Raw genomic sequence first — 25,569 nt, forward strand, 5'->3', positions numbered from 1 at the left:
TTCTCATTCTATGCTGATACTAGATCTTTTTAATACAGTTTTTCAAAAATGGTTTTGCTTCATGTGAAACAAACTTTTCAGGTACTCCCAGTTTTCTCATATTTTTAAAACTGAAGTTCTCATATTCCCTGTACTTGGGAATTTTTTGTTCTTGTTGTAGTTGGGGATGAGGGGGTGCTCTCCCTCTGATGGAGAAATCAACAGACAGAAATGACAAACAAGCCTTAAGCATTCTGTGAGCTCTGTGTGACAGGGCAGGGAAATAGTTTTGGGCAGTGACAGTTTCAGTGTGAGTGCAAATGTGCATTAAGCATATGAGGTGTGACTGTGCCTGATGGTAAAGTTCCTGCCACTAGTAGGATGGCTGGCTGAGCTACAGCTGTGGTTAGGAAATCAAACTGGAATAAGCTGATGGGGTGACCAAAGCTGATGGCTGTGGGAGACTGGAACTAGGAGTGTGCTGCTGGAAAAGTCAAGAACTTCAATGTGTATAATTCAACAAGACGGGAAAATGGTAATGCCCCAGACTAACTTCCAGATTTATAGGCACAACTCAATGCTCTGTACTCACAGTTATTAGAACTGAAAACATTGCTGTATAAAGCTCAGATTTTACAATCTTGTAAATTATAAACTTTTTTTTTTTTTCCAAAAAGTGAATTTTTATGACTTAAAACTACAAGGAAAGCTTTGAAAAACCCTAGAAGGTGTTACAGTCGTTTTGAGCACAGAAGCTGAATGCCTCACCCTTTGAAACAGACCAAAGGATTGCACGCGCATCCAAGGTCTGTGTGTTCAGGAGTGACTGAAGTACTTGAAATACAGATCCTGCTTCTTTGAAGGTCTGGCTCCCTGAAGTTCTCTTACTGGATAGGGGCAACAGTGTTGGTTCCTTCTAAATATCTAGCATCTGTCTTCTGCCTTATATTGCTTCAAGTTCTTGCAGGAACTCTACGTTTTTGAGTGACTCATGTAAATCTCTACAGTCTGCTGAGTAGTGGGAGGGAGCCCATGTTTCCTGCTTCTTGAGCCAGTGTCCCAATAGCAGCACTAATCAGTGAGTAGTGGGGAAAACCTTCATGTTTTCCTCTGTCAGTCTTTTCAGGCTTGTTAGACACATAGCGATTCTCAGATGTGTGTCTGACTGAGGAGTAATTTTCAGACTCTGAATTGCTTTTTTGCAGGGATCAAAAGTGAAGGTTAAATACCTGTCTTTGGGAGGGAGATACTAATTACGCCTCACTGAGGTTATGCCTCTTAGCTGGCTTAGGCATTCTTATCTCTGGTAAGGAGAGTGTTTTGAATTCCTTTCTAGTGCTCCTGATTTTCTCCTGTGATCAGCTGAATGCGTCTCTTTTCCATGTAGGTCTCAGTATTTTACTCCCATGAGAAGTATTTTTCTTTTAAGTGTGGCTGCTGTGCAACCACATATGTGCAGAATACACCAGGGAAGTGGTTTGGGTTTTCTGCTCTGAAGAAATTGTGTTGGCAGGAAATGATTTGCAGTACTGTGGATTGATGGTATTGTAAATATTCCTCTAGTGCTAGCTCGAAAGAGGATTTTGTTTGGGCTATGTGATTAGAACCCATATTCAAATGTCATCATGTATGCAATATAATTTGTTTTAAGCCTGAGCTTAAAGAGTATTTTTGACTTTGCCTGGAGGCCTATACAAAAGTTAAGTTAATTGAGTGGATGAGCATGCCTCATATAATTTAGCATGTTTAGTCAGTAGTATAACACTGATATATATGATTTTATTATTTTCTGTCTTTATAGCAAAAAATATTGTTTATTTGTGGTGCTTAGAGTGAAGGTAAGTTCTTGTTCTGGGAGTTTCATAATGGAGTTAAGAAAATGGGAAGGTGTTTAAAATGTGCATGTTTGGTTTCTTGGAAACCCTTATAGCCTTAGCTGATATGACCACAGAATCAGAGAATGGGTCAAGCTGGAAAGGACCACAGTGGGTCATCTGGTCCAACCTCCGTGCTCAGGCAGGACCATCCTATAACACATTGCACAGGGTTGTGTCCATATGGCTTTCAGTGAGGGAGACTCCACAGCCTCACAGGGCAACCTGTTGCAGTGCTTGGTCACCCACATGTCCTAGATATATCACATATGATGTTCTGGGTCTATCTGATGCCTCAAGTAGAGGACCTGTGCTTGTACTGTCCCTGTTCACACCAATGTAACCTCTCATAATTAAAGCAACTTAATGAGGATCTCTGTCTGTTATTACCTTATGTTCCAGCTGATGAACATTTCCATTAATTTAAACAGCAAATTTCATCTTGCCTTTCAACAACAAGCTTCTGTATATGTTTAGGATTTTTTTAACCTTATGTAGCTTAAATGAGGGATTAGTTTTAGGAAGGGAATTACTTTAAAGATGGTACAGAATCCTGTGGTTTTGCAGGGTGTGCGGTTCCTTTTGAGCGCTGTAATTCTGTGGATGTTCACTTGTTCAGGCTTTCATGTGAATTTTTGCAACAGTTCTTATTAAATACAGATTATTCACAGGAGTCAGTATGGTGAATATTTTTGGCTTTTAATTAGTTGCTCATGTTTTCCTGTATGCATTACTATTTTTATCTTTTAGTATTTGATATCTCCAGGGGTGTTATAAAAATCAGGTTAATTAAATTTTAAACCTTCAGTTTTGTTAGTAAATACTTTAAAGGTATGAGCAGTCTCACTTGTTAAAGGAAGGGTTTTTATTGCTTTCTTATGTGGTCAGCTTGAAAGTCCTTTTTTAACATAATAGAGTAGGTAACTGTGCAACACAGTGCATTATCAGCAGTCTAGTTACGAAGAATTTATCAAAACCAAGGAAATCATACCCAGAAAGTTGGACACTTCTAATAACTATGGACTTAAGATGACTGGGACAACTTATGCTTATTGTATTATAATATTCATTCCACCACTTTAATGCGTCAAGAAGTCAAATTGAAAGCATTTATCTCTTTTATGTCAGTAGATGAAATGGGTTTTTTGGCTTCTTTTTCTTGGTTATTTTAGATGATCCTGCATTCCTTTTCATGGCTGAATCCCTTCCTTCAGTGCATCTTCAGTATAAGTTACTCAGAGCAGGATTATCTATGTTTCTATTCAACTGTGAAGATTAGAAATTTCCTTTGTTTTTAAAGGCAAATTGATAATCTTGCTTCATCTGCAGGTAACTGGCATTGGGGCTTTAAGAAGAAGCAACAAATACTGTAAAATTCAGAGCTGAACAGCTGGGATTTTAAAATAAAATTCTTAACAACATTGTCTTGTCCATGCATAGCAGAAGGTGCTTATCATGTTAACTAGGACAGTCTCATGATAAGTTTGGAGCAAAAGAACTGTTAAGAAATGACTATCCATCACACAGTTTTGGGTTTTTACAAATTTTACAGGTATTTACATATTTGCCTGCATGTCTGTAGCACTCGCTTTCTACGTACTGTTTCATGGTTTTGGCACAAGCACAAGACTTCAGAAAGTCTAATACTGCTGTCTTTGTTAGTGTAGTAAAGTGCTCAATATGTATGTTGATATTTCCATTTGAAACCTAATGAAAGCCGTTTTCTATATTTGATCCTAAATAATGGATTTACTCATACGCATAAACAGTATCTGTCATTTCTTGATGCTTAAACTAGAAAGTTTTATTTTAGGCACGGTGGCAGAATTTTGTAGAATTGGGGATATTTTACATTGGTATCCCTAGAGATTTAGTATATATAGAGGTTAGGTAGATAGAGCTTCTTGTCCCCATCCATCCATCCATCCATCCATCCATTATTCCCTAAGAAGACATGCTGTGTGAAAGAGGAATTTAAAATCTGGTTTGCCATAAATACTAATTATATTCTTGGTGTGGGTTCTTGCTTTCAGAGTCACAATAGCTGTTGCCTTGTGCTCAGTGGGCCAGTTCACAGTGGTTATTGTAGGGGGTAATGAATGATGTTTATTTATGCTGTGTGCCTGACCACATCTGGGGTGAGAACATGCTGGCAGCTAATTGGCCTGGCAAATGATCAGGCTGCTACAAAGCAGGAGCTTGTGCTAGGCAGGAAAATGAAATCTCAAGGAACTGTCTCATCCCTTGCTCTTATTGATGGCTCCTAGTGGTAATGACAGACATTAGCTGGATGTGGATTAGTGGATGTGATGCTGCAATCTATTCATACTGTGTGGATTTCTTTCAGTGAATGCCTCAGATCAATTTGCTGTTATTAACACATTGTAAATTAATCTCATCCCCAGGGACTTATGTTAATTGCTACTTTGTAGAGTTACGTTCATCTGTGTTTCTTCTCCTTTTTTTCCTGAGACAGTTGAATGCTTCACTTCAGAACTGATCATGTTAGTGAATGTTGAGGACAAGCTATCCAGTCAATGTTGTGTGGCTTGGCATCGAGCAATTTCCAGCAAGTGGTGCTGATGTTGCCTTTAAGGATCTCAGAACCTTGGGTTTCTTTGAGCTTGAAGGAACTAGAATCACTAGAAATGAGAATTGTAATAATTCTTTGAGGGGACAGCCAAGAACACTGATTGAATTTTTATGTGTTACTAATGTGTACTTAGCCTTCCTCAGAGCCTGAGCCCTGCAGGTAGTCCCTGTCCCCAGCAGACTGCTTTGTGCCTGTGCTGGAAGCAGGCAGTTGTCTTTACTCCAAGCTTAGCAGCACTTGTGGGAAGAGTTGAAAAGGCTTTTACTTCTTACAAACCCAGGATACATTTAAGTAGGTCAAAGCAAAGGGAATAGGAGGAGAAACGACACAACTTGGATTTGTAATAAACTGATCACTCTGAAAGCTTTGAGAATGTGATTGACAGCCTGCCAAGACATCCTTCCCATGGCTACTGAGAGTTGATATTAGCAAGAAAGAGGAATAAAGTTCATATGTCCTGCTAAATCATTTTGGTGGTAGGGAAGTTGGAAAACAGAAAACTTGAGTATTACTTGAATGGCTGTTAGTGACCAGATGAACAAGTCCAAATAACTTAGCAGATAGTGGTATTAAGTAGCCATGCAATACAGAATGACTTTTGAGAGCTTTTGGGCCCTTCTGGTTTGGAAAACCAGTTTGTGGCTTGTGACACTGCAAAGTACACCTGCTAAGCATTGAGGTTATGCTGTTAATTTCAAAGCTAGGTGTAAGTGTGTTCCTACTCCCCCTCTTGTGTCACTGTACATAACATCTATGAGTAGAAAATAGATTCTATTTAAAAAAAAGCAATCCCATCACATGTTTTTCATCTTTTCTTGTATCTGCATGAGTTCTCTGAAATTTATATATTTTAAAATTTTCCTTTTTCTTAAAACAATTTTATTACTAATATTTATTCCTTTTGGTAGAGCATGTGGATGTTGTTCATTTTATTTTTTTCAAGGTGTGTAAAAATTGGCAAAAAAAAGTATTAATATTTTTACTGGGTAAGAAAACGTAAATTGTATAAATGTAAATATAAATGAAATAAGTCTTTAGCTTTATTTTTGCCTACTCTGAGTGCTTTGTGATGCTGCTTAGAAGACCAGATGCCTTGAAAGCTTTTTGTAAACAATGTGGAGAAAAAGGGATGCCTTGTTCTGTTATTCCAGAAACAGTGGGAAAAAAAAAATCATTCTTTTGGAATCAGGAATGCGATGGTGTAAAAAGAGAAGGGAAAATATGGTAACTTAGAAGTGTGATATGGGATTACAGTTGTTTCTAGCACTTGATGGTTAAGCATCTTTTACTGCCCTGTCTCTAAACTCCCATAACTGATAATTTAGCTACTAATTAAATTGTGTGGTGATTAATTGCTGTGAACAATTCCTTGAAGAGCACTACAAATTTCATTTTCATTTGTCTGCTAACTGTAGCAGTTTTTACTTCCTCGGTTATTTGTGTGTTGGTCACCCAGTGATGTATGTGATGAATATATATCAAAAAGGTGTATATTTATATATAGTCAACAGATATATTTGCTAGAAAACCTTTTAGAGCTCACTTTTACATTCAGAAGACTATGCTGATCCTCTGATTTACTGCTGAATTTTCACCATTATTTTCCCCTTGTAATAAGTAAAAAATGGTGAACAGATTAAGATGAGATGGTTTTTCTCTCTGACAGCGCTGTTCTATTAATAACTGTAAATCTTGTTTTTTTTCCCTTCTTCCCTTGCGTCTGTAACAGCTAGCCGATGGCGGAACCTCTTCTCTACACCTGTCTCCTTGGCTTTTCCCTATAGTCCTGTTGCAAGACTCACCCCATATACCAATGGCTGTAATAGTCCCAGCTTCTCTAAAACTTCCAGTAAAGCAATACTAACACCTGAACGGACAGGTAATGCTTATCTTTTTATTGATTTACTGTGCTTACAAAAGTGCTTGATTTAATCTAATCCTGCTAGCATTTAACAGCAGTTATGATTGTATGTGAACTCACATCTCAGAGGGAAATTGTGTTTTTTTTTTAATGGCCTAAAATTTGGCTGTTAACTACAAGTGTTGTGCAGCACATTACAGGAAAGTGATGCTAGTAAATACCACTAATGATTTACCCAGTAGTACAGTTGTGGCTGTCAGGTTCAACACTCCCCAGCTTTGTTGCTCATTTCTGCCCCACAGTGTCCCTTCTTTGTGTCCACAGAAACAAATGTACAGCTGTGTAATGAAATTGCAGGGAGAATTTATAAGAAGAAGAGCTGGCAGAATCATGCTTGTTTTCAAGCTGGTATTGTTGTTAGTGTTCAAGATTGATTTTATGTTTTCCACTGATTTTCAGGGAACACACAAGTTCTAGGAAAATTGAAAACTGTGGTCTGTAAATTCAAGGATGCGCATTTTCCTTCTTCACTACAGATATCAGGAGTCAGTTTGTATCTATGACTTCTCTTAAACTGGAGTGGCAGTGGAGAAGATAGTCTTCTGAGGGAGAGGCGTTATTTTATTGCTGGCAGGAGCAGGCATAGGCTGAGGATGGGCTGATGATCAGTGTCTCAGCAATCTGTGTGCAGTGTTCCTTACAGTGCATGAAATCACTGCAGAGAATCAGCTCCAGCCAGAGCACCTGCTGTAGCTGTCTGCATGTGAGTGAAATGTCTTCCCTATTCAGTGGGATGAAGCCTAGTTCCTAAATGAACTCATGCTAATTGAGATGCCCTCAAGTACCTTGTCTGGCTTCCCTCTGCTGCTCCAAAAGAACTCAGCTGTTACTACCTCTGCAGAACCTCAGGGACTGCTGTAACTTGCACATTTAAGAAAGCAAACACATTTATTCCATACAATCCTTTCAAAGCAATCAATCTCCTGCCTGTCCTTTTCTTTTGGAAATATTCTTAGAAAGTAGCTGAATTTAGGATGAATTTTAGGTGTCTGCTTTCAGCAGTGCTAAAGGATGCAAACACACCTGTCATACAAGCACAGCTGGTGAGCCATAGTCACAGCAGCTCTTGCTCTGTAGGCTGTGAGTCTTTGGTCCAGAGGATATCAGAAAATGATTTACTGTTTTAGTTGATGGGATTTTTCTATAAGTTGGACAATAACTAATTGCAAATTAGTTTATATTTTAGTAACACACACAGGAAAAAAGTGAAATCCAGAGCCTTTTAAAGAGGTAGCTTTGTGGGGGAAGCAATGTTTTTCTGTTGCATAATGCTCAACCTTAATTGTTACTGTGATTGATTTATATGATAATTATAGGTAGCTTAAAAAAAGAATAGTAAAAATTAGCTAAATGGCTGTGATGCAGCATTTGAGTATTAAGCAGAAGTCAGTGACACATATCCACTTGTTTTTAAAAAAAAATAGTAGGGAGTACCACAGTCCCATAAGAGAGATGCAAATGCAGATGTTAGTTAGACTACACTAATCTGAGCTGTATCAGAACAGTATTGGGTAAATTATTCATTATCTGGGCTATGCAATGCTATTTTGGGAACAAGCCAAGGAATTCATGATCCATTCCTGCACTTAGTATTTCTCATGAATATCAAAGCTCTTCACTAATTGTTAGTGAATTGAACTACACTTCTGAAAGTTTTTATGTGCTATTCAGAAAATGTTTTAAGCTACTGTAATGTAAAGAGCAAATGATTCTGAATGAAGGTGGCCAAATTTGTAGCCTAAAAGTGTATGTTTTTTTACATAGGGTACATTTCTAGGAGTTCCCCTTTGAGTCCACAGTCATCAATAGACAGTGAACTGAGCACTTCGGAGCTGGAAGATGATTCCATCTCCATGGGCTACAAGCTCCAGGACCTCACTGATGTTCAGATCATGGCTCGTCTGCAGGAGGAGAGTAGGTGGCACTTTTTTGGTTTTCCTAACAGTCTGAGGAAGATTTCCCATAACAGTTAATACTGCTCCAGTCTGGTCTCAATCAAGTAGATATTTTTTAAGTAGTTTTGCTTTCTTGAGTGGCAGGTGGAAATACTCTTCACCTGCATGGAGGAAATGTGCACATTATTGGGTTCAGGTTGATCTGAACTGGTAATGGATCTTTCACAATTTTATGTTTATATTTTTCTGACTGTTAATTGAAATACTTTTATTTCTGGAGAGGGAAGATGCTAAGGCATTTTTCTCATGCATGCATTTAATGAGAAAGGTAAAAGTAAGCAGCTCTCTTGTCTTTCTTAGCCACCACTTCAATTTTCTTAGATTTTCAGATGAGTTTTGAAATGAAATCCCCCTTAAATACCAAATTGGGGCCATTAAATTTATTATCTTGGTTTAGCACTAGTAATCATGCACAAATCTGAGCCTAGCATCTTATTTGACATGGATTATAGTTTGGCTTAATAGTAAGGTTTGTAATATTGTCTTTATTATTTAATAAAGGGCATTTGACTTAAAGATCACTGAGACAGTAAGTGGAGTATTTCTCCCACATCCTTAGTGCCAAGTGAGAGGGAGAAAGTGATGAGATAAACAGCAAGAGAAATTTACAGAATGAATTAATATGCCAAATAATAAGTGATAAGTGATTATATAAAACAAAAATAATAAAATGAGAAAAATTAGAGCTGTGACCTGGCTGAAGCCACCAGACTGAGCAGGCAGAATGGTCACCTGTCAGCAGGAGAACTTGCTGAGTATCTGGTGGCACGCATCATGTTCAGCAGAGAAATTTGCAAGCGTTCTAATTCTAAAAAGAAAAAAAGATATGACTGTCAGAGATACAAAGGATTGCATTACTTAAATGACAGCTGTGCTCATCTCCTTCAGAGTGAGGTTTAAAAAATATTTCAGGTACTTAGCTCTTTAAGGAATCAGGGCATTGGCAGACTGGAAAGAAAAAAAATGCTGGTTTTTCTTCAAATCTGTGTCAGGGGTGCAATTGATTTTATCTCATCCTCGTACTAGCAGCTGGTGGAGAATGTTTGAGCACATGACAGTTGTTGACCACTTAATCCTGTGGAAAGTGGCAGTTCTGTACATGCATGCAGGCACGCTCTCTTCACAGCCACAAATAGAAACTGCCCCTTGAGGAGGGGGAGAGGAAGCAAATTAAGAAGTTTCCATTATGAAGCAAAGACATCTGTTAAAAATTGGGGCTTCTTGTAAGTCTAGGAAGGTTGTTAGCAGCAGCTGCTGTCGGAGTTACTTGGCTCCTGGAAGTGCAGTGTTTTTTCTTGGGTTGCTGTGCATCTGGAAAAAGAAGGGATGTGCAAGGGATGTGAATGTTTCTCTCTCGCTTGACCTGGAGCAAACAGGCTCTTACAGGGTAGTGCTTATAGTGAGATGGTTTTTAGAATCAGGCATTCTGAGAAGAGGGTGGTGTGATTGTCTACTTTTGTAAAATACAGTTGTGTTATCACTTAGCCTTGTCCACAAGACTGGATGCTGTCAGGAGCTCATTATTGTTCAGGGTATAGGAGAGCCAGATTTAGATGGGTTGTAAGTTTAAGAAATGTCATTGTAAACATTTTTGTTGCATGAATACAGAAGTTCAGTAGCAACAGCTTGGAAAACTGCGAGAATAATTCCTCTAATTAAGAGTATTGAGAAGTTAAAAACTCAGTAGTCATGTAGTCTTTATTGGTAGAGAATGAGTGTGGTTCATCTTAAGAACGGCATCTAAGACATCTTTTGGAGATTCCTGTGTTCTTTTTTAATATTTTATTAATAAAGATTTTGGAAGAAAGAATTCAAGCTTTAGGTGCCTGAAAGTAAATCAGATGAATCCTACATCAGCTCTTCAGCCTGATTACATTTTAAATTCAATTCTTGCTGTAGAATTCTGTTTACTTACACGTATAGTTTTCAAGATTGAAGTGCATATTAAGAGTTAATCACTTAGCAGAAGCTGAATCATCCTCCTCTTGGAATTTACAGGCCTTAGGCAAGATTATGCTTCAACTTCAGCATCTGTGTCAAGGCACACTTCCAGTGTTTCTCTGCATGCGGGAAAGAAAGGGACATGCAGTGACCAGGACTATGATCGCTATAGTCTTGAGGATGAGGAGGAGTTTGACCACCTTCCACCTCCACAGCCACGTCTGACTCGCTGCTCCCCCTTCCAGAGAGGGATTCCTCACTCACAGACTTTCTCCAGTATCCGGGACTGCAGGAGGAGCCCTACTTCCCCACAATTCCCTGCAAATACTTACCAGCAGCCCTTCTACTCTCCTCAAGCCCAAACTCCAGAGCAGCAACCAAATAGGATTAATGGAGGTGGGTTGCATGCTTTTCTGAGAAGTGGTCTTTTCTCTGCCAAGTTCCAGTGCCATTTTAAAGATGAATTGTACATAAAATTGTGGCAAATAATTTAAGCCTGTATAATTGATTAAGGGATGTTATTGCTGAGCAGTTTTCTACAAAGTGTAATCTGTGACCTGATCATGAAAGTTGTTGCTTTAGTCTGTTTTAAAATGCTGCAAAGATGACCACAAGTGAAGAAAAAAAAAGTAAAGAAGAGCATGTTTTAGCAGGCTAATAGTTGGTTAGAAGAACCTCTGGGACTTTCAAGCTTGATGTACACGTGTCCATTGTGGATGCAGTAAAATACGGATCTCGGTTTTCAGATTTTAATTTTCTTTTTTATTCCGGAATTTGCTGTTAATGCAGCTGCACTGTGATGAGAGCTTGTGGCACCTTGTCTCTATTCCAGATCTGATAGGGCTGATTGTTAAAGCATTTGGAGATAATGTCACTCTCAAACTATCCTGAGATATTGCTGCTTTTTTGCACTGCATTTAAGAGATATTCCGGAGTCTGGAAGATTTATCTCTCAGTGCTTACTCACAATTCAAGTTTCCCTCCATTGTTGCTGTTAATTTCTTTTCTTTCCTTATTATAATCACAATTTTCTTCTTTCTGCTGCATTTTACTTTCCTATACCTTCAATCTTTCGCCTAAGTTAATTCTAAACAGTCCATTTCCAGCCAGGGTCTTCTTTGTAACATTGCAAAGAAAATTGCAGGTTACAGCTCACCCTTGGGCAAGAAAACAAATATGTTGTTCAAAACAACATATAGTTGCTATTTATGGTGCTACAGGTATGCATGTTGCTTTTCTGACAAACAAGACATGACAGGTTGATGCCCAAACCACTTAGATTCTAAGTAAGCCATGGCATGGAAGAATAATTGACAAGTGGCAATATAGAAGGAGAGGTGATGTTAACAGAGGGTAGAGCAGCGTGGGTGTCTGTTGGTACAGCATTTGTGCCATATTAATCTTACTTCTCTTGTCAGGGAGGAACAAGAGTGGGACAGCAGTGCTGAGCTTGCAGAAGTGTTGTGAGATGGAAGGAAGGCTTTGAGGCATTTTTGTTCAGGAATAAGAGAATGATGTGCTGCTGCCATATTTTTATGTGGCTCCCAAATGTGTTTTGAATGATTTTTTTTTTATGTTCCATGTCAGTGGAACATAAGCATTGGATTTCCTGCAGGGAAAAGCATGGAAACCTTTAAGGCACCAAATACATTAGACTCCTAGTTTGTTAACTACGAAGTGTATAAATGTAGAAGACCACCAGTTTTATCACCTGGTCGACTTTTTTTCTCAAGAACTTAGAGGTGTTGGATAATGTGTTTGGCATAACCCAGAAGTTGGACACGTGACTTCAGTTGCCTGTTTGCAGGAATGACAAACAGTGCTGTAAAGACAGTCAGTACTACTGTCTTTAGAAGGGAATTATCTCCTTAACTTCTACACCTTCAGCCTCTAACACATGCAGCTCTGATCCATGTAAGTGACAAACACTGATAGTGAGAAACATTTCACTTTGACTGTGATCTTTTGGCAGATAAGGAGATAAGGAGTCAAGTGTTCACTGTACTGAGTATGTCTGTGTAGTATTAAGATATTTCATCAACATTTACCACCTTGGCAAACTGAACCTTTAGTTTCTGCCTTCAGTATATGTGGAAAGCATGATCCATAATTAATAATTAAGTCACACATACCACATGCTGTGCTGCTCTTGGCCATTCCAGCAGTCTTCCGAAATCTTTATTCCTTTGTCTTCCCCCAAAGAGATCACTTGTGTTCTTGTATGTGCAGTCAAGGGTCTGGCTTCTGCTTCATCTGAGCATTCGCAGAACTTTTCATAAAAGAAGAATAAGCAGCAAGTAACTGTTGAATTTTGACACTCAGTCTGAGGTAAAAACCCCAGTATTTAGCTTTGACACAATATTTTTCCTAAATTAGTCTACATATTTAGCTTAATCACAATTTTTTGCCTTTAGGCAAATAGTTTGAGGGATGCTGCCCTACTTGCTTTTGGTGATGTTTATTTGCCATGGTCCTCTAGTTGAGGTACTTACTTAATCACCTGCATGTGAAAAATATGGTGGAAGTTTGATAAACCTGGAATAATTCTTTTAGGAGTATAATACTGGTTGCCTGATGAGAAGCACCTACATGTAAGTGCTGAGATGTGGGTGCCAACCCCAATGAAGGGCCTAATTCAGTTGCATGTAGAGCTACATGAGGTACTTTGCACCCTGGCTTTACCATCACCCTGTGTCAGTGCTGTTTAGAGTCCATGAACAACCTGGGATCTGTGGGATGCCATGGGGTACCTTCATATAGGCACTGACTTGTGCTGGTGATCTTCTGCCTTTTCTAGGGGTGAGAATGGTCTCTCAGATGTTTTCCAGCTGTGTTTGAAGCCATATTTTTGAGCTTTATATTGTTCTTGCCAATATATTGTAGCAAAGCACTGCCCCTGCTGTTATACTGACACTCTGCCCTTTGTTTTAAATTGCTGTACATCTGTTGGAAGAGAAAATTACATACTTCTGGACCACACTAAACTATTCTACCCCGCACTCTCAGGTCCAGGTTCTTTATCTCTCCTTATCCCACTCATGTCTGAGTGAATGCTGCCAGTCATATTTATTGCCAGTCCCCAACAACTTGTACTGGAAGACTCCTGGTAAACACTAGCATAAAGTGGCAGGTGGGTGTCAATCTTAATATGTTTAGATGTGAAATATGTTGCAATTGGAGCCACTTGTAGCTGTAGGTGTACTTGTACTTTTAAACAGTATTTTCCACAGCTACTGTCTCTCAAGTGTGTGTGTTTTTTTTGCTTTCTAATAGGCTTTATTGCCAGTTCTGGCAAAAATACAGTAATTGATAAGCTTTTTGTGAAATCTGTTTGGTCTTGTTTTCCTTGTTCAATTACGCCCTCTTCCTAAATCACCTGAATTTTTTGTAATGATGAGTTACATCAGAAAAATTCCATTTGCAAACCTTTTAAGGTATTCTGATTTTCAGGGATTTTGTAATTGGTTGGTAGGTCAGAAATACATAATTTAAAGAAAATCTGAGAGAGACAGGATGTGAACTGCTTTTAAGTATCTGTTGTAATTAGCTGAAGTAAGTTTGTCTAGTTAGTGTGTGTTTTATACTTTAATAAAGCTTTTGATATATTTGCAGTGGAAAGATTTATACTTGTCTCTCTCCCCTTAGTCAAATTTAAAGAAGTTCCTGATTAACAACTTAAAACACTGCTAACTATTAATATCAATAATACTTTATATATAGTCATTTTCATACAAGAAATACCACTGAAAGTCATGAAACCAAGCCGGTTTCTGCTTTATGTTGTCTGTAAATATGCATTCTTTTTGTTACTTGATGCAAAAAGTAACTGCTTTCACTTCAACTTTTTAAAAATATTTTTTATTTCTGTGTAATGATTTTACTAATTTTTAATAGCTGTTAGTATTTTTGTCCTTTATACTTCTGATTTTCTGAAATCCAGAAGTAATGGTTGACTATAGTGCTGTGAAATCATCCAGAGTAATCAAAATCCAGGATAAACAAGATACTGAAAATGGGATTGATTTTCTTGTGTTCAAGCTCACTTCCCATCTCTTGAGATCAGCTTGCTTACAACCTTTTATCCTGGCACCACTTATTTTATGTGCATTTTAAAGTGTCCGTTTTTAAAATACATGAGAATTGGAAACTGTATTTTGGACAAATTTTCCAGGTAAAGAAGCAGTTTATTATAATACAGTAAGAAGGGGTAGATGAAAAATACATGGTTCATGGAGTAGTAATGCATTTAGTCTGATTAATCTTAATGTGTATTTTCTATTACCTTTTCACGTTGCTTTTTAAGTTTTTAGCTTGGCATATACCTTCATAAAAAGACCACAGATACCATTCACTTGAAAAACTTTGCTTTTATTTTCCAGAAATTACTAGTTATTAGTAACTTTCTCGCTTATACTTCAGAAATATTATGGATGTCATTGGCAGTTGCCTCATTTTGAAAGCTGCAATTTTGGTATCTGTTTGTTGTTTGGGTTTTTTAAGGAAACTCCAGGCAGATATAGAAGAGCAGCAGTACGTTGTGTTTGGATATGGGTTCACTTATGAAGTGTTTTTTGTTCATAACCTCCCTTGCTCGGTCAGAAAGGAAAAATTTTCTCTAGGAAATTGTTGCAGACTTTATTAAAGAAAAGGAATAAAATAATCTTACTTTGCTTCCTATATTGAGGACAGTGATCAGTGGGAGAACTCACGAAAGGCTAATGGAAAAATCTTTAATTTGCTCTATCTGTGCCAGGAGACGCATGCACGTGAAGCCAGGATGAGATAAAGTAATAATTCTGAATAAAATGTAGGTGTTGAAATTATTGATAATGGCATCACTCACTTAACTGAAGGACTTCCTTTAATCTGTATTTGTGTTTTTACACACTGATGTCTGTATTGTATCAGCTTGTGACTTAAGAAGACCCTGGTGTATCTGGAATGTCATACATGTTAAACTGTGACAAATATAATGCAGATACTCATCTCAAGTTTTCAGAGATGAGGAAGAGAAATTAATCCCATAAAGTGAGGTTGGAGTCTACAAGTTTAAGGATTTCAGAACACACTCTGAATGTCTACATAATAAAGAATGTATTCTTTAAAATAGAGAAGCATGGGTTTTTTCCTTATGGTTTTACCTTGATCTGTTTGCGCATGCAGTACAGAATTTGCAGGATTTGTGTGAAGGATTTAGGTATGTGTGAGAAACTGCTAACATAGCTCAAACAGTAATAACAGATTTCTCTGAGACACAATTCTGATTCATTGTATCACACTTCTGTGCTTTTGGTGAGGTTTGGGGGTCCTTTTGTTCAAATAAAACATTGACAACACTTGCAGAGAATAACTGTGAAGGAATAAACGTGTTTAAAAAGACTTCACTATAGAGTCAACTTAAGCCCTCCTTGCAAGGAGAACCTCACTGGATCAGGCATTTTGGCTGATACAAGATGATACTGACCAAGAACTGCTACAGAAGTCCCCATCCAACAGCCCATCAAGAGTGCACCTGTTCTGGGACAGCTTTGCCCCCAGGACAAGGTCTTTTTGCGTGCTACATGAATTAATCTTCGGCCAGTGATAGTATTAGGTCAAGGAACGGAAAAAAAAGTGAGCAGTGGAATGGGGACGGCCACCAGCGGTGCAGGGATCAGAAGACAGAAAGCACGTGCTGCCTCTGCTGGTGTCCTGCCAGAAAGAAGCTGGGCCACTGATCCTGAGCCGACTTCAGAGAAGAAATAGCATCAGGGGAAGAACTTCCTGGCAGAAAATCAGATCTGAAGCAGCTGGGTGAGAAACAAACTGTTGTCTTCACTGTAATTCTGTGGAATGTTTGACAAAGAAGGGACACACTTTCCTGCCTTTTGACCTGTTTCTAGTAGTAGTGAATATGATCTGTGCTATGGGGTGGCCTTTTCATGTACATTTTCATCTGAGGGCATAGTATCCTGTATTTCACAATTCCCAGCTTTTCTTGTGCTTTAGAGGCAATGGGCAAATTCAGTATGTATGCTGCCTAAAGAGAGCTCATGAAATGACAAACAAGTGTGTATGTGCATGAATTATTCTTAGAAGATGGTAAGAACCAGGAGCCAATTAATAATTCCCCTTGCATGATCTGTCCTTGAATTTTCTTCACATGTACCAATACCTCAACACTACATCTGTAGTCATGGTATTTTATCTCAAAGAAGCCTGGAAAAGGCAAAGATATACCTGTGATGTTTTATGTGGCTGCATTCTACTTAAACACCATATTTTTATCCGCCTAAATTATAGCTGAGATTCAGTCGTAGGTCGCAGTAATAACTATGGATGCTGTTGGAGATCATCAATTCCAGTTGCTGACTGATGACCACCTTGCCAACTAGACCATGGCACCAAGTGCCACATCCAGTCATATCTTGAACAGGTGTATGTCCTTCAAAGTCCCTTACTGGTGTTACTCTCCATTTCTTCCTAACAAAACAAACTGCAAGCAACAGATGATTTTTTTAGGTTTGCCACTGAACCAGATTAGTGCAGACGAGGTAGCAGAAACTGTAGCAAATTCCAGTGTTCGTCACAAACAGGACTGTTTGAGCAAATTAATTCTCAACTAAGAATACATCTCTGCTCTTCTCCACTCTGTTAATTTTCTCATCAGTCTTAGGAGAGCAAAGAGGTCTGGAAAGGAAAGCAGCTTGGAAAAATATTTTTCTTCTCATGTATTTCTAGAAAATTCATATCTAGTCACATCTCAGTGGCCTAAAATAATAATAAAATCACATAATTCCCACCTTCTGCTTTCATATATTAAGCTCACAAGAGCCATCGTTTCATTTACAAACAAAACGTCTGTAAGACTGTTTCCACTATTCTTAGGAGGGAAGCAGATGACAGAACAAACTTCAAGAAGGAGATGAAAGAGGATGCATCATCCAAGGAGATGAAAGCTGCAAAATGCCATCAAGGCGAACATTTCTAGGTTTTCCCAAGCACAGAACTGACCCGCTATTTTCATTGCTTTTCAGGGCCATTTATCTCAGCAGACACAAGGACCCAGCAAAGAAGTAACACAGCTGCTTGATGGATGAGAATTTGCAGGTCTAGCAGGAATCTGCTGCCTGAGGAGTGAATGAATCAGCAGCAGAATAAACTGCTGGAACAAGAAGGGACTAATGAACAGCAGGCAAAAGATGTGGCCACCCAAGACATGAAGGAAATCCAAGCTACTTCTTTAACTATTTTTCTGCTATTTTAGCTGCATCCACTGGACAGTTCAAGGCACAAATAATGACTGTGGTGGCTGATGCAGTCCCTGAGTGGAAGAGCATGTAGAGTCCAAGAATTACAACATGACACTTAAAAAGCTGTTTTATGCAGTGCCATCTTCCCTACTGCCATCCTGCTGCTCAAACATTTTTTTGCCAAGTTCTATAATGTTGAATTATGATTTCACCACCTAGGACTTTGAAAGGGTAGGCTAGGACTCCTGAGTTAGCTGTAGCTACAGGTATCCCACACTCATTTTTTGCCACTCTTGCCCAAGGATTGCATCATAGGGTGACAGTTCCCTCTTCAGTTTGCAAATTTCTTGAATATTTTAGAAATAAATACATACAGTAGCTGTATGGGTGCTATTGTTTGCATCCCCAGGGCAGCTTTAGAAGCCTGAGAACTGTTTTATCTTTGTTACCTCAATGATGTTAATATACTTACTGCCTGGGTGCACCACAGTGGTAATCCCCCTACTAATGTTCATTGCTGTACCATTGAAAGTTTCAGTCTGCCACTGCCAGTAATTAGTCACTGAAGCACAGTTCTGACTCTCTTGGTGAAAGATTGTCCGTACAGTAGTTCTTCATTGGATTTGACTGTACTCTAGTTTCCAATGATACAAACCTTCCATTTTATTTTCCTGCTGGAGATACAACCTTTCTGTAACACAGGTTGCTGGAATTATGTAGGCATCACATATATTGAAGTTACTGTCAGTGACTCCTAATAACTTGTATAGGTAGAACTGTACTGTCACATCTTATTACTTTCCACTTGTTAGCGGCTTTAAGGATTAGAGGAGCTAATGATGGTGCTAAATAGGTTGTATATTTATGTGTACTGATCAACAGAGATTTCTAAATAAACCTGCAGTTTCTGTGAACTGAATTTGCCCTGTATGAGCCAGGAGGTTGACCCATGCCAGCAGCTCCAGGCAGTGTGTGGTGGTGTTCCAATGCGTAAAACCAAAGCATCAGTCTGGAAATCTCTGTGTGGGAAGAGAGTAGTTGTGGCTGCTGTTGCAAGACAAGTACAGCCCTGCTTTCTGTTGCAGTGTAAGAATCTGCCAGCCAGTGGAACCTGTGTCAAGAGCAGGAGCTGGTGAGCTCTGTCCAATTTAATAAATGCCCACTGTTTTCCCACAGGGTGCTTTACTGAAGTCTGTCATGTCACAGGACCAGGTCCTTCAGTCTGTGCCTTTTCCCCAGTCCCTTCTCATTGTACAAAACTGAGTCATCTCCCTTCGGCCTGATGGCAGAAGAGACTAGAAGAGTTTCCCTTAGATTACCTCATGGTGTTAGGGTTGGGAAGCTGCCTTGAGATGTCAGGAAGATTTCAGTTTCTCTCTTCAAATGGTGTGAGTTGGATGAAGACATCTTCTGACCTCTTAGACACTTGACTTAGTTTTTGTTCCTGCCCCAAAAACATTTGGGGTATTTGTAGCTTTCTTTTTGTTGAAAGCCCTACAAAAAAGTGTGCTATGAAAATGCCTACCAAAGCAGGTACCACAAGTGAAGTAGGAGGGAGAAACACCAGATTTGAAAATTCTTGTATCAACTCAGGGCTCCGAGCAACTGAACAGCATCAAGACTTCGCAGTTTTTGTATGTGGCTGCCTGCAGAAACGTAACATGCTAACAAGATTAGGTTCTGAATGGAGTTATTTAGCATCTTGCTGGTGCCTGAAAGCAAGACTTCAGTCACTTATGATGGGTTTCTCACCTGTCTTTAGACATCCATAGAGTGAATAGCTGTGTCTCACTGCCAGTGCACACTTGCTTTTGTATTCACTGCAGAAAAACAGGCACATTTAGGGCATGGTTCACCTGACCTACTTTGCACATCCATCTCTGTGAAACTCATCATTATTTATCATTTAAATCCTTGCAGTTCTGCAGATGTACTGCCTACTGGTGTCTTTAAAATTACTTGTGAATAATCATGCTGTTACAGTAGTCATAATGGTTCCATTTGGAGGCTGTTAATAGCACTCATTCTTTTGGTAGAGCAAAACCTCTCTTTTTGTTGAAATAGTTTGTTATAATTCTGATTTTCTTACAGAAATGACACTGAGGCTGCTTGTGTTTGTTGGAAATTCTGACCTGACTATGGATGTTGTCGTTTTTTGCTCCAGACAAACTCCGCAGAAGCATGCCTAACCTCGCCCGGATGCCAAGCACCCCCACCATCAGCAGTACTGCTGGCTTTGCTGGCTCTCCTGTCACTGTGAGGAACAGTCAGAGCTTTGACTCCAATTTGCATGGAGCCAGTAATGGGATTTCAAGGATGCAGTCGTGTAGTAAGTACCTGTGTTCTTTGGCTGAGTGCAAGGGATTGATAAATGGTAAAATACATGTCTGTTGCATTTTGGCTGTAGGAGTGATGAAAAGGATAATGCAACATAGTCCCTCGTGTAATGGAGAAGCAGAAGAGAGCTTTATTTAAAGAAACACTACACTTATATAGGGTAGTTCGTGCAAAACAGAATAGAAAAGACTCGTTGGTCCAAGAAGGTCTTTGAAAACATGCTTTCTGCAGGACATCACAAAACACTCACACGGCTCTCACACACCCTGCAGGTGTATAATCATTGTTATAATTTCTTATCCTTTGCAGGCTACAAAACCCAAGGCTTCAAGGCTGCTTTTTCCCTGGTTCCCAGCATATCCAACAGCACATGTCCTGGTCACTGATCTTTTGTTCTATAAAAAATTAAAAGCAGACTGTTCTTTTGCACCAGATTTTAATATACCTTAGGATTTTCAAAGTTCATGTTTTGGAAAGCAAGTCTCGTTATTCAGAGTCTTTTACTTTTTTTCTCTTTGCCCATTTATCTTGTGCCAGCATTGAAACTGAAATAATAATAATAGTAATAATATTGTGGAAACACCAAAATGCAATTATTTCATGTAAGCTCACAGTTTTTAGTTTTGATACTACAATTGAAAACTGCTTTTCTTGGTAATTTATACAGTGTTGGTTGTACATTACACTGTATAAATACGATCTTAAAATACATGGCCTCTCTCATGTGAGAGAGTTGAGCCACTTTCTTCTGAGGAATTGCAGTAAACAGGTTTATATTCTCAAGTATAATATACTTGTTGAGTGTTGAAAACTGCTCTGTAATTGGTTTAGTTTAAGTGACTTCTTAATGGAGGAGGATAAAGGGAGTATTGATCTAGTAGATGATATATTAGTACAGAATATAAGCAAGATAGATCAAGATCCAAACTCATCTTTTCTAGTACAGAGGTTGAAGTTCTCAAGTGGAAGTGGGAGAAGTGGATTTTACCAGACTAGAAGAAGCAGAGGAAAAAATAATCCGTGAAGAAGGGATTTAACTTATGCTCTCCATTTCCTGTGAGATTTTGGAGGGAGAAGTTGGCAAAAAAATTTCTTGTGGGTGTTTTCTTTCAGATCTGAGCAAAAGTTACAAATGTCTTCAAAACAATTAAATTGCCTCTGTTCTGGAAAATATTCTTGATCAGTGGGGTGTTTTTTGTTGTTTGAATATGAGAATGGAAATAATTCAGGTTCCTACATGGATATTCATGGTCGTGCATTGAGAGTTTAATTTTGTTTATTATTTTAGAAATACGTATTTCTTTGTGTGTTCATGGTTTTAATATGTGTGTATGTGTATAAAATTCAATTTTCCTGAAACACTTGTTAAAAAAATGATTTATAGTAAGTACTGTACTGGGGTATTTTAGGAGCTATGATATGTTAAGAGTTCCATAACAGTATATTGACTTTATGGTTTAATTTAATCACTCCTCTGCAATTTTTCCTGTGCCTTTAAATGGTTTAAAGATGTCCTTTTTTCAAAGTTTTGAAAAAGGATTTCTCTAAAGGCAGTGTCTTAATTTATATGCTTCAGGCTTTTGACAGTTTGCTTTTGGTATGTGGACTCAGAAAGTGATGCCTGCCAAATGTACACCAGAGGGCAGGATTGGGTTGAAAATGTATATATAAAGCTTCTGCAGCTCATAGCATTGATTTAAAATGATAGTTTACATAACATCAGCTGTGGAATATGCTGTTACATTCAAGACCTATTCAAGCCTTTTTATTGTTTTTCTGCATAAAGCTTAAACTTCTGTGATGCTTCATAATGCTTTAATGCAATGTCGCTTGAACAAGATGTGGTTGTTGAAGGCCACCTCACAAAAATCAAAATCACCTAACAGGGACTAATTTATACCTTCAGCAGTTTCTCCTATTTAAAGCTCTGCATACGTAGGTGGATTTAGTGTGCTTGTATGGCTTATTTAATCTCTTTGAGGGGAGAAAGAAGGATGAATATGGACTGAGATTATTTTTTCGGGATGGGGGTGGAACAGGATATTTTAGTTCAGTGCAATGTTATTGGATGCAGTATTGGATTCAAGAGGTTTTTAAGCAGTTTGTAATCAGCAATTGTATAATGTTGTGTTCATCCTTATTCAAATCTGTCTAGAAATTAGCATTACTACCTGGCCTTTTTTGTTGCATGCTGACCTTGTTGCTTCGTTTTCTGCCGCTCTTCACAGTTCCATCACCGGGACAGCTTCAACACCGAGTTCACAGTGTGGGACATTTTCCAGTGTCTGTCAGACAGCCTCTCAAAGCTACTGCCTATGTAAGCCCAACTGTACAAGGGAGCAGTAATAGTAGCAGCATTCCAGTGTCCAGCAACTCACAGCTGTACTCCAGCACTGGGATCCCAATGCCAAACAAGACTGCTGGTCAAGGCATTGTAGGGCGCAGTGCTCTTCCAAGACCATCGCTGGCTGTCAATGGGAGTGGCATTCCCAGAAGTAAAATTGCACAGCCAGTTCGAAGGTGAGAGTTAAACAGGCCTCTGTTTATCTCTGTGTGGATGTCTTAGGCTTAAATTGTGGAAGTTTTTTTGCCTCCTGAATATGGAACTTAAGCTTCTGTCTCCCAGTGCTGAGTCACTGAATAGGTGAAGGTTGCTTGCCTGAAATAGTGATGGAAAATGCATGCTGGTAACCCCTAGTAAACTCTGATAATGGATAGTGTGTAATCACATGTAAAAAGGAATGGATTGCCACCTGTCAGCAAGAAATCCAAACAAACACAAACCTCATATAATTAACTGATGTGGCTTACCTTCTCCCAGACTTGTGCCTACTGCTATTTCATTGTCACAGCATGAGCTCATCTTAGATGCTCACATGGAGAGAGCTGTATCCCTGTTGTTGTAAGTGGCAGTAGTCTGTAAAAATACAGGTTATACCATTACAGTGTTGTGAAGAAGGAAATATCCTGGATAGTACAGTCTTGGGTTGAACCAACATCTTTTCAATTCCAGCTGGGAGACAATAGGCACACAAAGAATCCTGGAATATCACATAGCTGCAATAAGCTGTATTGCTAAGCAAATGCAAATTTTTGCATGTAAAAAAGATGAGAAAGAGAAATTCATCTTCAAATTAATTACTTTTAGGTCAAGCAATAAAATAGGCTTGATGAAAGAGATTGTGTTTTAATCATAACCTTGTCATAGCTGGGAGTTAAACTCTTAGCTGCATGTTCTATATTTAATAGGAATTAAGTCTTCTCAAGGAAAAACTTCTCCCAACTTGTGTTAGCTCCTCCAACTATTTCTTCCCATTGCAGACATCCCTCCTCTTGTGAGGGCCTGCTGTGTGACCACCTCATTTTCTGTTGTATGAACTGTCACTGTTCAGCTGTCATCATTTTTGTACTTTTTACTACATACTGGCTAGATCCAAAAATAAGTTCAATTGTTCACATTCTCTTTTTGGTTGAGTTACTTGGGGATTACCCTGATGTGACTGACAACAGATTTTGACCAACCGTGGTGAAACTTTGATAAAGAGCAGTCAGGTTTCTCCTTTGATGAAGATTGTACCATGAGATTTCTATTATAGCCTTCTTTGCTCTCAGCTGGAAACTCTCTCAGTTAGACGTCTTTATAGTTGAGGGTTTTCTTTCCTTTTTTCTTTTTCCTTCCCTCAACTTCATGTTCTTCTGCAGTGCTCTTAAATCTTTCATAGCAACATGTGAGGAAGCCTTTCTGAGTCCTGAAGACCAGTCCCTTGCTATTTTGTAACTTCTCATACAACAGACAATATTAAAGAAAAACACTCTCAGTGGGAGAGTGAGACACTGTACTTTCCACACTGTTTTTATTAGAAGCTGATTCAAATCAGTAAAAAAGCTATTTATAGCCCAGGAAGTGTGGGCTCCTGTCTCCTTTCCTTCAAATGTGCCTTAGCAGCATCCTGTGTTGCCATGGAGCCAAACCAGTGATTGTTGAAGATGGATGGTCTGCACTGTGGCAATGAGGAGTTCACAGCACTCGAAAAGCACAGGTAGACTGGAGCTCAGCCACCCTTTGACACCCTCGTTCAATTTTATTGATTCATTTGGAAAAATACAAGCAGTTTCAGTTCGTACAGACTTCTCTTGGAAGGAATTCAGTTGTCAGTTTTTTTCAGTGTGGTATTTTCTAATGAATGGTTTTTATGATTATCAGTGTAAGAGTCTAGATTCTTTCAAATTTAAATAGTGTTTGTAGTCATTACTTGATTAAAAATAGCACAGGTCTTTTGTTTAAATAAATCAGATGTTCAGGGAAAAGTGCACACTCAGAGCAAATCTGTCTTCCTCCCTTTGGCCAGACTGTTAAGTAGCCAAGTTACTGCTATTTTAGATACTTAAAATGGGTTCTTAGGCACATTGTGTTTTTTTGTTTGCATTAGGTAACTTAAGTATTTACTTCATAGAATAAAACACAGGATGAGAGAGTGCTTTTAATAATTTGTAATATGAAATTATAATAGCTGAGATAAATAACTTGGCTAAATATTAACTGGTCTTCTGCTTACCATCAGTGATTCAAGCAGTGTAAAGAAGTTACGAGTTTTTTTTTTTTTTGCTCCAGTTGATTGGATCCACACAACTGTCAGCCCTTTCTGACTCCAGTCTTGGGGCTTGTTGCAGACCCCACCTTCCAGTTCTCTGTGTATTAGCCTAATGCAGTGTGAAGGGCAGTGGGGGCAGCTGCCCTTAGGGCAGGGTGAGCAGGGAGCTGAGTGGGACAGCTGGGCTGCCCTGCAGTGCCCAGCCTAGAGCAGCGTTAATGGTGATCAGGGTCAGCCAGCACTCCCAGTTTCCAGGCAAGGCCACAGTGATGAGACAGGTTCCAGCTAAAGCCAGAAAGTCAGTCAACAGCTCAGGGTCTGGCTCCTGCCAGATACCAGGCACAAGTGTGACAGGAATGTGAGCATACCTGTGAAGCCAGGGCTTGCTTATTCTTGCTGCCTTGTACTGAAGTCAGTCACTGCTATCCAGCTGGTAATGGAAAAGTAGAAATGCACTACAGCCCCTCCAAAACTCTGTTGTCTCAAACAACATGATGTCATACTGACAGCTTGTGCTTGTTTGAAATGGTTTTCATTACTGGCACATTTTTCTGTCAGTGTCCTGTAGCAGAGATTCACCTCTAGATACGTAGCAGTATTCTTAAAATTATTTTCAAGTTAGTTAATTATTATTCTTTTTTTTTTTTACCCTCTCTGATTTGGGGTTTTTTTTTTTTGAAGATTATTAAACATATTTTCTTCTTTTTTCTCTGGAAACAAAAGTGGCAGTTGCAGAATACAGTAGAGAGGGAGATTATGTTCTTAGTCTCAAGTAACTGGATTTATATCAAAGAGAAATAATGCTGCACTGACGTGGAGCTGCACAAAAGCAGCTTGGCTGAATCTAACTTCAACCAACTGCTTTTACTTAAGTGCTGTGTTTTTGCTACTAAAAAAAGCATTTGCAGCAGAGAGTTGAAGCTGCTCTGATGGCTGACTTACTGACTGCCTACTTTACAAGATACCTTTGCCTTTTTACAGCAGAAAGCATTTGAAAGGGAGAGGAGGCATCAGTAATTTACAGCAAAAGTAGAGTAGTGTGAAGACAAGGCTTGAGGTCTGCTTTTGTATGAAATAGTTTCACAAAATGGAAACACATTTTTTTCAGCAAATTGGGGTGTGAAAAATTACGGTTGTGGCAAATC

At 38.8% G+C, this 25,569-nt stretch overlaps 1 protein-coding gene across 1 annotated transcript in view; it reads left to right on the plus strand.

Annotated features, from left to right (window-relative positions):
- The window catches only part of SLAIN1 (SLAIN motif family member 1), a 48,714-nt gene that overhangs the window by 21,300 nt on the left and 1,845 nt on the right, over positions 1 to 25,569 (plus strand). The window contains exons 3-7 of the mRNA XM_056502737.1: positions 6,176 to 6,325; positions 8,132 to 8,281; positions 10,321 to 10,659; positions 19,660 to 19,824; positions 22,061 to 22,352. Of these exons, the coding sequence (XP_056358712.1) occupies positions 6,176 to 6,325; positions 8,132 to 8,281; positions 10,321 to 10,659; positions 19,660 to 19,824; positions 22,061 to 22,352 (1,096 nt within the window). The remainder of the gene's footprint in view (positions 1 to 6,175; positions 6,326 to 8,131; positions 8,282 to 10,320; positions 10,660 to 19,659; positions 19,825 to 22,060; positions 22,353 to 25,569) is intronic.

This window comes from Oenanthe melanoleuca, chromosome 1 (assembly GCF_029582105.1).
Source record: "Oenanthe melanoleuca isolate GR-GAL-2019-014 chromosome 1, OMel1.0, whole genome shotgun sequence".
NCBI classification, from domain to species: Eukaryota; Metazoa; Chordata; class Aves; order Passeriformes; family Muscicapidae; genus Oenanthe; species Oenanthe melanoleuca.